This window comes from Manis javanica, chromosome 3, assembly GCF_040802235.1.
Source record: "Manis javanica isolate MJ-LG chromosome 3, MJ_LKY, whole genome shotgun sequence".
In the NCBI taxonomy this organism is placed as follows: Eukaryota; Metazoa; Chordata; class Mammalia; order Pholidota; family Manidae; genus Manis; species Manis javanica.
This window is the reverse complement of record NC_133158.1, coordinates 193,162,446-193,174,345: the sequence shown is the minus strand read 5'-3', so window position 1 is coordinate 193,174,345 and position 11,900 is coordinate 193,162,446. Positions and strand designations below refer to the sequence as shown.

At 34.9% G+C, this 11,900-nt stretch overlaps 1 protein-coding gene across 2 annotated transcripts; it reads left to right on the top strand.

The window, feature by feature from the left end:
* The first annotated feature begins 1,460 nt into the window (after positions 1 to 1,460).
* Positions 1,461 to 9,240, top strand: FGB (fibrinogen beta chain). Of its 2 annotated transcripts, XM_017674920.3 has the most exons (9): positions 1,461 to 1,599; positions 1,826 to 1,843; positions 4,314 to 4,505; positions 4,999 to 5,182; positions 6,093 to 6,320; positions 6,874 to 6,987; positions 7,390 to 7,515; positions 7,731 to 8,016; positions 8,611 to 9,240. In XM_017674920.3, the coding sequence occupies exons 1-9, from the start codon at positions 1,528 to 1,530 to the stop codon at positions 8,840 to 8,842; spliced, it is 1,452 nt and encodes a 483-aa protein (XP_017530409.1). In that variant the 5' UTR covers positions 1,461 to 1,527; the 3' UTR covers positions 8,843 to 9,240. The 2 variants fall into 2 exon arrangements, with proteins under 2 accessions (XP_017530409.1, XP_036854894.1); XM_036998999.2 differs by lacking the exon at positions 1,826 to 1,843 and having other exon boundaries at positions 1,466 to 1,599.
* The last annotated feature ends 2,660 nt before the right edge of the window (positions 9,241 to 11,900 follow it).

The window sequence follows — 11,900 nt, the reverse complement described above, 5'->3', positions numbered from 1 at the left end:
AATGAACTTTTTCTCAGTTACATTTTGAAAAATGTATTCTTCATATTCTTGCATCTTATTTTAATTAATGCCAGCACACATTCTTGCTTTTATGGTCAGATTGTGTATTTCTCTAAGAAAAATTAAAATTAAGCTAATCTTAAAGTGTTCTTATTTACTCTAATACTCTATTTAAAGTACTAATAAATGGGACACATAATTGGAACAATCTAACCATGTATTTTACTTAATTTAAACTCAATATTTTGCTTCTATAAATCTGAGTTAAAAGAATTTGGGAATGCAACCTTTGTTACCAAGAACAGAAAGAAATTTAGTGGATCTCATACCATTATAAAGAGTCTGCTTCAAAGCATTATTTAAAACATTCTCCTGATTCAACTCTGGATAACCTGCTATCTTTCTAATAAAATAATTTAAAAAATTCATTTAATGAGAATGTTTCACTTTACACACACGCGCACATACACAAAGCTATAAAGCAGCATGGTTGCTGGGAATTGTGTTGCTGGCTTTAGTTTCCCTATTGATTCTTATAGGAGTTGTTAGTCTGATTGCGACAAACAAATGAAAAGATGAGAGAGATGGATTTAGTGGCTTATAGGACATGATGAAAGAAAGTGGGCGACATTTAGTGTCAGCATCTATTTGAAATGTGTGAAGACTGCAAATGCATTAATGTTATAATAACATTGTTTTCATAAACAACATAATATAGTATAAAATAAAATACATGTTATAATGTAAAAATAAAATAAAATGTTAAATATAGATGTAATCACCATAATAATGATTTTAATTTAGGAATCTGTGTCTAAATATTATTTAGAATTTGCTGAACATTTTAACTTATATTAATAAAGGACAAAATATGAGAGGTGGTCAGAGCAAAAGAGATGACATTTTCTTTTTGTTTTTTCTATTACAGCCTAAGACATGAATTGTAATTTGGATATTCTGATTAATGTCTAAAGGAGAAAATAAACACATGGTATTATAACATTCTTGATTTCAAAAGCCCTTCTTGGAACTGAATTATGTGAATTACCTTAAAACATAAATATTTATGATATACTTTTAGTAAGCTTACAACGTTAGTGGATGCCTTGTGAGTAGGTCCGATATTTTGTGCTTGGATTAAAAATATTTTTTTCTTCACACATCCTTTGTGAGCCTGTGTAGTGTCCACATCAATTTACAGAAAATGTGTTACACATATCTTTTAGGAATGTCCTAATTTCCAATCATACTGCCCAATTAAGTGCATTGAAAAACTTTGATGTTTCTAAATTCGGCGAACAGAGAAGAGTTGTATGACAAGTAAATAAGTCTTGATGGGAAGATGTTGCTTAAGAGATAAAATGGTTCAGCCAACAAGTGAGTCAAAAAATTGAATATTAACTAAAGAAGGTAATGATTTCTAAAGTCATATCTAACAGAGAACTCAGGTATATATAGGATTGAAGATCTCTAAGTTAAATCCACAAGCAAAAGACAATTTCTTGGAACTTCCAAAAATTTTAAACCATGAAACGTCTATTACTGCTACTGTTGTGTGCTTTTATAGTTAAGTTACAAGCTGTCAGTGACTACGATGAGGTGACTTTTAAAAAATTATATTATTACTAATATTATTAACATAAACTATAATAGAATGTAATTATATGTGAATATTTATTTTAATGAAATTAACATTGACGTTAGTTATGAAATTGAACTGTCATTCTAAGAAACCCATTTTATTCAAAGAATGTTACATAGTATTTCTTATATAAAACCAAAATAATAATTCTTGTTTTCCGGTTTATCACCTTTATTTTCCCAGGAAGAAGACAAAGCTAAGGTATGATGTGTTTTTCTCATTTGTTGTTACCCTGAGTACTGTGATTTTTCATTTACTTCTAGCATTATTATTATTTTGTATGTAATAATAATATTATATAATAATACATTATTATGGTTATGAGGACAAAAATCTGAAAATTTTTCAGACTATGAAATAATGGAAGAGCAGTATTTTAAGAGAAAAAAGCTGTGGTAGGTAGGTTGCTCCTTGGTGAAGGAGGGTAATATGTAGCTCTTGAATCATCATATGATAATCTTGAATCATAAAAATCATTGGCTTTTTATGAATGAAGATTATACACTAAATCTAGAAGCAGAATAGATTGAGTGCAGTAATAGAAAATGAAATGTTTTTTTAAAATGAGAAAATTTAATTCATAAGTAGTATTTATTGTTATTAATGATTATGAAAGACAGCTCAGTTTAATTTATTCATTTGTAGAACAGTGTTCCATCAAGTACTACCTTTGCTGATTTATTCATATTGGTTTGAAGTTACCAAAATACAGAAATGAATTTAGGGAAATAAATATTAAAAGAGTTTTAATTTTATCATCAAATGAATCATCGTCAAGTTTCTTGCAAACAGTATCGTTGCTCTAGAAATAAGAGTGCACAATAATACTTAACTGAAGTGATTCCCTTTGGATTATTTGTTGACTGTGAAGGGAACTTAAGTGGTTTTAATAATTAAATATACATATAAAAAGATAGTTGTCTGGTAAATCACATTAGGTAAGAAAAATGTAAAGAATATGTAGGAGTAAACTTTGGTAAAGTATTTGGCTAAGCACTTTCAAATACCTGCTCACCAACTAATTACGGTTTACCAGTTTAGATTCCAAGATGGATTTTCTAGTTTTTTAGTTATTAGTATTTATTTAGTTATGTTTTAGTTATTTCAATGAATGGTTTTCATAACCTTAAATGCCCATTTAATGTCTTTAAATCCTTTTGATTTCCTTTTCTCTAGTAAAGCTGACAATCTATCTCTCTAATGGCACTCTGAATTAAACAAAAATATTTGATTTTGTAATAAACAGGAATCAAATTTCATAAAATTCCTGTTAGAACAGACCAGCTCTGGCTGGTACCATGTCTTGAATGTGCAATATTTGTATTTTTTCCATATCTTCACACATTATTATTTTTATTGCAATCACATATAACAAATACTATAGTTTAAGTTCAGTATTTAAGCAGGGGAATCTGAAGCCAGCTTGCCTGGGTTAAAGCCTCACACCCTCCCACTAAATTAAATATTATTATAACTCAATGATTAAATGACAATAGTATTTCAAGTAGAGTCGTTCTATGACTTTAGGCTCACAAAATAGAGAGTTTAGTCTCTGCTTCAAATCTTGTCATTTGTTAGGTAATTAAGTCCCAAAGGATATAATTACTGGCAAAGATCACATGATAATATAGTTAATCCAAGCCAACACTTTTGTATTATATTGCATATTTTCTACCTCATTATATTTTAATGTAATATTTTGTAAGATAGCAAATAATTTTAATTCCAATGCACATACCTTGAGAATTATTTTAAATCTGAGAAAATCATGGTGTTTGATAAAGAAATCATGTAGGAAATTTCATGAGAATGGTTTAACAAGTAATTTTGTTGATAGAGGATAAGAGTAAGACTGGAATTTGTAGTGGAGAAGCCACTTAAACTATAATATCTGTTATGTGTGGTCACAATAAAAATAATAATGAGTATGTATTATGTACTAGGTACTATGTTATATGCAATGGCATTCAATCCCTACAGTCATCTTATACAGTAGATACTAAATATTATTGTCCCTATTTTACAGATAAAGGCACAGACAAAATAACTTGCCTAAGATCAGATAGCTAATCAGTGGTAGGGTGAAGATTTCAGCACAAGCAGTTTGGCCCCAGAGTGCCTACTCCTCTGCAAATGTGTTAGAGTCAAAGGATGTCTTATTGGAAATAGGTCCTAAGTGAATTTCGCTTTTCAGTAAATGTGTATTGCCTCTTAAATACTATTATATAGGAGTTAGCCAACTTAATCATCATGTCATAAAAACTGAAGTCGGGAAATAATTAAGAATAATTGCAGGCATTTAGTAAATTCAACTTGCTTAAGAATATTTATTCTTCCTGATGGTACAGATTCCTTACTATTTTGTGTATTCCAGTGCATAGGTTTCAGGAATCTGAGGTCGTTCTTATTATCCATAACCTAACGCAGCTGTTTTTTAACAGCCTCTTTTAAAAAAAGAACTCAGGTGCAATAGCTTTGGCAGCTTCTCTTTCTTCTGTTACTGAAGAGACCTAAGCAGCCTGTTGATTTACTGACAACAACTAGCCAGTTGATGGACCTTCAGAAAATGAGCAGACATGTGATAACCTAAATTAGAAAGTGAGGGTGATGGAACAGTTACATCTCAAACCTCCTATGACACTGTATTTTATTTCTGCCCGGTTCCCTGAAGGCCACCTTGGATGCCCGTAGTCACCGACCCCTTGACAAGAAGAGGGAACAGGCTCCCAGCCTGAGACCTGCCCCACCTCCCATCAGTGGAACTGGCTATAAAGCTCGTCCAGCCAAAGCAGCTGCCAGCAAAAAGAAAGTGGAAAGAAAAGCCCCTGATGCGGGGGGCTGTCTTCATGCTGACCCGGACCTGGTGAGTGCACTCACCCGTGCTCACAGTGGCCGCCCACTTTTGCCCAGGAGGCCTATTCATCATGCCTTCCTCATGTTGCACTGACCCACATTACCCTCATGGTTATTTTGTTTGTTTATTTTGGAAATAAACACAAAATATAAACTTATTGGGCCCTTTTGTTAAGGGTTCCGTTCCAGTTTTCTCTGGTCTGGGCCTAAGATTACAAATTAGAACATGTGGATGTTGTCTTGACCTTTTATTTCACCCTCTTCATTTGTTCAGGTGGTGAAATTTTCGTAGCCCAACTATATTCCTTCTATCGTACGGACTATTTTTAATCTTCCTGGGAATGTGATGACAACACTAGAATTTCCGGTCTTACATAAAGAAAATCCAGTTACATGTTTTTATACTGGCTAATGATATCATTAAATTTTCACTATGTGCAACTTTCACAAATATCCATAACCCAAATCCTTTACCTAATGCCTTCTATTTTGTTTGTTTGCAGGGAGTGTTGTGTCCTACAGGATGTCAGCTGCAAGATGCTTTGATAAAACAGGAAAAACCCATCAGAAACAGTATAAATGAGTTAAATAGTAATATAGAGTCTATTTCCCAGACCTCTTCTACCAGTGTTCACTACATGACTCTGCTAAAAGATATTTGGAAAAATAGGCAGAAGCAATTGAAAGGTAGATATCCTTATGTTATTGGCTTGATTCTGTCATAAAATTGGAACCATTAGATTGCCTTGCAAATGCACAATTATGAGAAAAGTAACATTTCTAAGTTAACCTAAACAGCAGTCATAGAGTGGGTCTAATCACCCACGGTCCTCAACTTGCAATTTGTCAGATAGACACAACTCAACTCATTCCCAGTATGGCATCAGTAAGGATGATTTTCTGTGAAAAATTTCACTGCATGCCCTTATTCTTGGTATATAAGAAATGTATGACTCAAAAGACAATATTCACAAGGTAAAAACCTATTTATAGATTGAACATTCAGGTTTTGAATATAAGAGAGTAATTGATGATATCCTCAGTTGTACTGCACATGATGATCTCTGACCTGTGAGCCTGGAGTGCGCTGACTTGGTGGTTGGGGACCAGCTGGTGGGTGCCCCTGGCAGAGGCATCTCACTGAATAGCATACCCAAATCTGGACATTTTTCAAAGGAATCACGTCATGTCTCTCGTAAACATCAAGGCTCTGCTGACTTACGTGAGATGGATAAGTAAATCAAGTGTATCCACTCCATAAGATGTTGAACTTCTGAGATGAAAAGCCGAAATACTGCTTTCTCCTTTTTTCTTCACCAAAGAAATGAATTACCTGTTGTACTTATTATTAGGCATAATTTTTAGCTTACACCTAAGGTAAATTACTAGGATAGTAGCGAGACTCTATATCAATTTGTGTATGCGATGAGCCAAATAATATTCCCTAGGTACAACTGCATATCACAGCTGCCTGAAGGTAGCTCAGTGACCACAAGTTTATTCTCAGAAAGTTAAAATCACAATTGTATGACTGAATATATTTAGTCTTTTCATTCAGAGAAAAAGCTAACCATTCCTACATAATTTATTTTTCCAGATAATGAAAATGTAGTAACTGAGTACTCCTCAGAGCTGGAAAAGCATCGAATATATATAGATGAGACTGTGAACAGTAATATCCCCACTAACCTTCGTGTGCTCCGTGCAATCTTGGAAAACTTGAGAAGCAAAATACAAAAATTAGAATCTGATGTCTCTGCTCAGATGGAATACTGCCGCAGCCCGTGCACTGTCAGCTGCAATATTCCTGTGGTGTCTGGCAAAGGTAACTAGTTAATAAACATGTTTCTAGAGGGTTCCAGAAGAACTTACTCACTCTAAAAATAAGAGAACTAAAAAAAAAAAAATTCAATGGATTTTCCCCCAACATCTTCTAATGACATTACAACCCATCATGAAGATATCCCAGCCTGCGATGTCCTGACTTAGAGCAATGTGATTGTCAGCTTTGGATGCTGTACACCACAGGATGTAGTGTAATGACAGCGGTAGCTTCTCCTGTGTAAGGTACATGCTTGCTTGAAGAGATGACGGAAGCATGGATAGATGTGGGAATTTCTCTGCCCCACGTGTTCTAGTTCATGGATATCCCAGGACACAAAAGATGGGGAAGGACTTTTTTCATCCCTTTGGCAGATAGAACTCCTCCAAACAGTTGGATTTTCAGGGAAAGGAAGATTTAATTTCTATAATATAATTACAAATGTCTAAAACATTCCTCAGTAACTTATGTAATCAGTTGTCTTATAAATTTAGTGACTAAAGACCAAGTAATTATGTTGTAGTTCTCTGAATACAATGTTATGTTATGGTTGCAGAATGTGAGGAAATTATCAGGAGAGGAGGTGAAACATCTGAAATGTATCTCATTCAGCCTCTCAATTTTATCAAGCCATACAGAGTATACTGTGATATGAACACAGAAAATGGAGGTAAGTATTTGATAGTTATTAATCTATTATTTCTGTAATTATTTTGATACTGTAAAATTCCAGGAAATGCAACCTAGTTTCAGCATAACTAAGAATGAGCCATTTGATTTGGAATTCAATCTGATATATTGAAAGCTATAAAATATCTATGCCTCACAACTTGGGGTAAGGTATAGCACTCATAGTTTCCAAAGATTTTAAGAGTTTTCTGCTCATACGTATTTCATTATTATATTTATTTATATTTATTTCCTATTTTGGAGCACTAAAAAGGGGTGTGTATAAAAACAAATGGACATTTAGACACTCAGACAAATGGAAATTAGAAATGCAGACATTCCCCTCACAGTGACATTGTTTGTTATTGGTTAATATGTGCTGTTTTGTTTCTTTTGACCAAAGGATGGACAGTAATTCAGAACCGTCAGGATGGTAGTGTTGACTTTGGCAGGACATGGAACCCATATAAACAAGGATTTGGAAATATTGCAACCAGTGCAGAAGGGAAAAAATACTGTGGCCTACCAGGTAAAATCTGGGAGTGCAAATAAAAACCATACTGTTTAAAATGGATTATTTTTCCATGTGAAAAAACATAGTATTGGGAGTCTGATTTGGTGAGTTTTAGGAGGTTGAGAAGAGTTTACAAAAAGGATGTGAAAACTAAAGATAAGGGAAGAAAGGCAGGTTTTAGTTCCCAAACATTTTGTTTTTGGTGAGATATCATTTTATTTTTCCTTTAGGTGAGTATTGGCTTGGAAATGATAAGATTAGCCAGCTTACCAACCTGGGACCCACAGAACTTTTGATTGAAATGGAGGATTGGAAAGGAGACAAGGTGAAGGCACTCTATGGAGGATTCACTGTACAGAATGAGGCTAACAAATACCAAATCTCAGTGAACAAGTATCAGGGCACAGCTGGCAACGCCCTTATGGAAGGAGCTTCTCAACTGATTGGAGAAAACCGAACCATGACTATTCACAACAGCATGTATTTCAGCACCTATGACAGGGACAATGACGGCTGGTATGTATTGTGTCCTTCTTTCCTGCTTTAAAGCCCACTACTAGTATTGTTACTTGGAATCATTGATGATGGTTGATGTTATTAATAACTATTATTTCTTGGGTGTCAGCCATTGTACTAAGCTTTTTATGTGCCACTTTAAAGCATTTCAGCTATAAAGTTGCCATTATTCTCATTTTATAGATAAAATTTAGAGAGGTTAAGTAATTTACCTAAAGTCCTACAGCTATCAATGATAGAACTGGAATCAGAACACAGTTATTTTCCGAGCAGTGAGTGTTTAGATAAATTTCTATATCTCTATATTTTAATGTGTATATTGAAACCTTCATTTTGTTTTCCAGGGTTCTCTTACACTAAGGGATCTGAAAGTTGTCATTTAGTATAAAGTAACAATTTTAATGAATTTGCCCTATAGGTCCATTATCTCTCTTTCTTGCTATAGGACAAAGAGGGTCTTTGTGTGTTAGTGTGACTTTATCTTTAGACTTTACAGAGGGAAGAAGTGCTTCACACAGCGCTCCTCTGTGGGTACTTGGCAAAGAATTAATTTGAGCACTGATGTTCTAATAACCCAAACACATTTCCTTTCAGGGTAACTGCAGATCCCAATAAACAGTGTTCGAAAGAAGATGGTGGTGGATGGTGGTATAATAGATGTCATGCAGCCAATCCAAATGGCAGATACTACTGGGGTGGACACTACAGCTGGGACATGGCAAAACATGGCACAGATGACGGTGTGGTGTGGATGAATTGGAAGGGTTCCTGGTACTCAATGAAGAAGATGTCTATGAAAATCAGGCCCTTCTTCCCAAAACAATGATCTCCTGAACATAGATTTTTATTCTTCTATAAGTAACAACATTTTTGTATATTATGTCATTGGAATTTTCTTTCACACATTAGATCCCTCTAAAACTATAAAAAAGTTGCGAGTGTGACTTTATAAAAAACTATTTACAATGATTGACATTAAAAATAGCACACAGTTTTCTTTTATATCCTTCATTTATGTTGCACACCAAGAAGTAACGAGAAGGATAATTGTGAACAGTTTGATTAGGAAGAGGAATTTTCTATCCTTGTTGTAGAAAAACTGTGAGGCAAACTAAAAACTTCTGTTTAAAAGTCCACTTTTAAAACTCTATTTATTTATGGAAGATCTGTCATAGAAAACTTTCAAAAAGATTTATTAATTAAAACAGTCTCTGTTACAATAAATTAATCTTTTCTGATTTTGTAATCCACATGGCCGATGAGTTAGGATTTGAACTTTTAAGAAAAGAGAAGTATTCACAACCTCAAGTAGCAATAAACTGGCAGTGAATATTTGAAGATTCAAAATCTCACTCTGCACATTGGAAAAATCATTACTCTGGTGCTTAGCTAGATTTTGGGATCTGAGGTCCCCAGAGGACAGTCAGGATCAAGTCCTCACTGTTTGTTTTTGAGGGAGGTAGTGAGGTGGAAAGCAGCAGTTGCTGTTGCCCTGGAATTAGGCTTATAGAATCCGACGGAGATCTTACTTTCTTCTATAGTCACACCAGAACTAAAGTAGAAGTGGCTTTTCCGTTCTTTCTACTTCTCCCCAAGAGATGAGTGTATCAACTCCACGTGCCTTGTATTCTCCCATCACTTCACCCCAACTGCCCTGGGCGACCCTGTGACTCTATGTCTTCCTTCCCTTAATGCAGCATCACTCCCATGGGTTTTCACGGAAACTTGTCCTGAACCTTATTCTTGTAGCCTTTGCAAAGGTCATTAGTTTCTGTTATAGAAATGCTGTTATTCTTTTAATTCCTCATCAAACCCAGCATAAACTTTTTATTTTATTTATTTATTTATTTTTTGAGTTCAGTTTTTTTTTTGTTATCATTAATCTACAATTACATGACAGCCTAAACTTTTACCTCATTTCTCTGCTGTCATTGCTATTCTACCTCTGCCTATATTCTGTTACTTTGCCATCACATATATTGTCCTAACAGTAGGAAATTCTAAGTTCCTGTCCTGTTTAATGCTGGCTCCCTGTTTTTTAAATGTTAAACTCAAATTCCTTAGCTGGGAGTGAAATAGTTCATTGCTTGGTCCCAGCAGGGCATCCTGCCACCCCCCCCCACGTTACTCTACACCTACATTTCTGTCACAGTGTGTTTCTCGCCACTCCAGGGAAGGTCAGGCCCTTTTACATGATACTTCTACTGTTAACAGTCTTTCTCCCAACATCATCTCACAAATTGCTATTTGTTTTTGCCTCACTTTAACTGCAATTCATCTGTTTTACACACCTTTCTTCTTCACCAATAATGAGCTCTTACTCATCTTTGATTCCTGAATCATTGGCCTGTCAGAAACGCTGATTTTCATAAGTTCAAAAAACTTGGATGACTAAATCCAATATTATCAAGATCTTGGCTATCCATTTTTTGTAACATATAGCAACCATTTTGCAATAAAGGCACACACCAGAAACTCAATAAGCAAAATACCTGATAGCAGAACTTTTCTAGCAAGATTTGAATGTATAAAAGCCCACCGAATGGGGGGATGGCAGGGCCCCAAGGCAAGGGCAGTCTCCCTCACTCTTTTGCTCATCCCCTTTACGTGTTCACAGAGGATCTAATGAATCCCTAGAACTTAAAGTAAAACTGCAGGTTAAAAACCAGTAGATAATCTGATGGTCAATTGTTAGTTAATGTACAAGTAGCAGAAACAGAGAGGCCACTCCTGGGTGATGTGTCATACGTAAATTTACCTAGACAAAGTAAACCTTCTTAAGGTACCACCTGGTGAGGAAAGTTACATACCTGATATTGCCTGTTCAAGCATCACAGTTTTGAATATAGTAAAAAGATAGTGTCCCCTGTTAGAATATATAAAAGTGTCTAAAAAAGCTTAACTTGTGAGTTTTATGAAGATAACAAAATTAGTTGAAAATTATTAATCCCCCACTACAGCATGAGAAGTGTATTTTATTATACAATTGAGGCAGAAAGTATGGAACAAACTGTGAAGGATATATGCACTTGGGATGTAAGCTTCCAGTTCCTCTGCATTTATGAACCAAGAAAAACAGCTAAACAGTGTAACCAAGGGATTGTCTTTTAAGCTGAACACTGATATCCTCACATGGAGCAAAAACGTGTTGTGTCTGGCCACCAGCTGCAGAAGCTTAGGTGACATTTCTGTTTAACCATTATGTGCATTTACCTGAGACACCCATCTTTCTTATCTAGCACTTTCCCCACTCAACCAATAACCATGAGACAGTAATTAGAGTGAGTGACCATCTTTGGAATTATTGTGACCTCATAAGTGACCACTGCCTATTTTTAAACTCAACTTGGGTTTAACAACATGGTCTCTAAACACTGGAACCACTGTTTCTACTCTGGTACTTCTCAGTCTCAGGTGGTTCTCTAGGCTGGACCCCTAGATTTTTTTGAAGGGTTGAAACAAATTAAAGATGATACCTACCATTTATATTTAGAGCCGAAACTGCTTTCTGAATTCCATCCCTTCCTGCACTGTGGCACTCCCGGCTTGAGCTTTCACTGTTGTTCAACTCCACACCAAATCACAATGTGTTGGTGCCTAATCACAGCTAAACCAGCAAATGAAATAACTTCTCTTTATTTTAACAACATTAATTGTGGTCTCAAATAATGAAAGTAGCCCATATTATTTGTAGACATTTTGTGAATATAGGCAAAAGTAGAACCACTTATAATTTCGGCACTAACAGAGAAGCAGCTAATATCTTGGTTTATAATTTTGTTATTCTGTACATGTGTTACTGCCTGATCTTTCACACTGTCATAGGAAATTCTCCATGTTACTAAATATTCTTCTATGATGTTATTTTCTCTAGTATGCTTTTT

What these genes read in the sequence shown, in the direction of transcription:
- FGB (XM_017674920.3), top strand. Translation starts at nt 1,528, where the DNA reads ATGAAACGTCTATTACTGCTACTGTTGTGTGCTTTTATAGTTAAGTTA. An exon ending in TTCATGCTGACCCGGACCTG is followed by an intron (nt 4,506 to 4,998) that starts GTGAGTGCACTC and finishes GTTTGTTTGCAG; the next exon opens with GGAGTGTTGTGTCCTACAGG. An exon ending in GACAGGGACAATGACGGCTG is followed by an intron (nt 8,017 to 8,610) that starts GTATGTATTGTG and finishes ATTTCCTTTCAG; the next exon opens with GGTAACTGCAGATCCCAATA.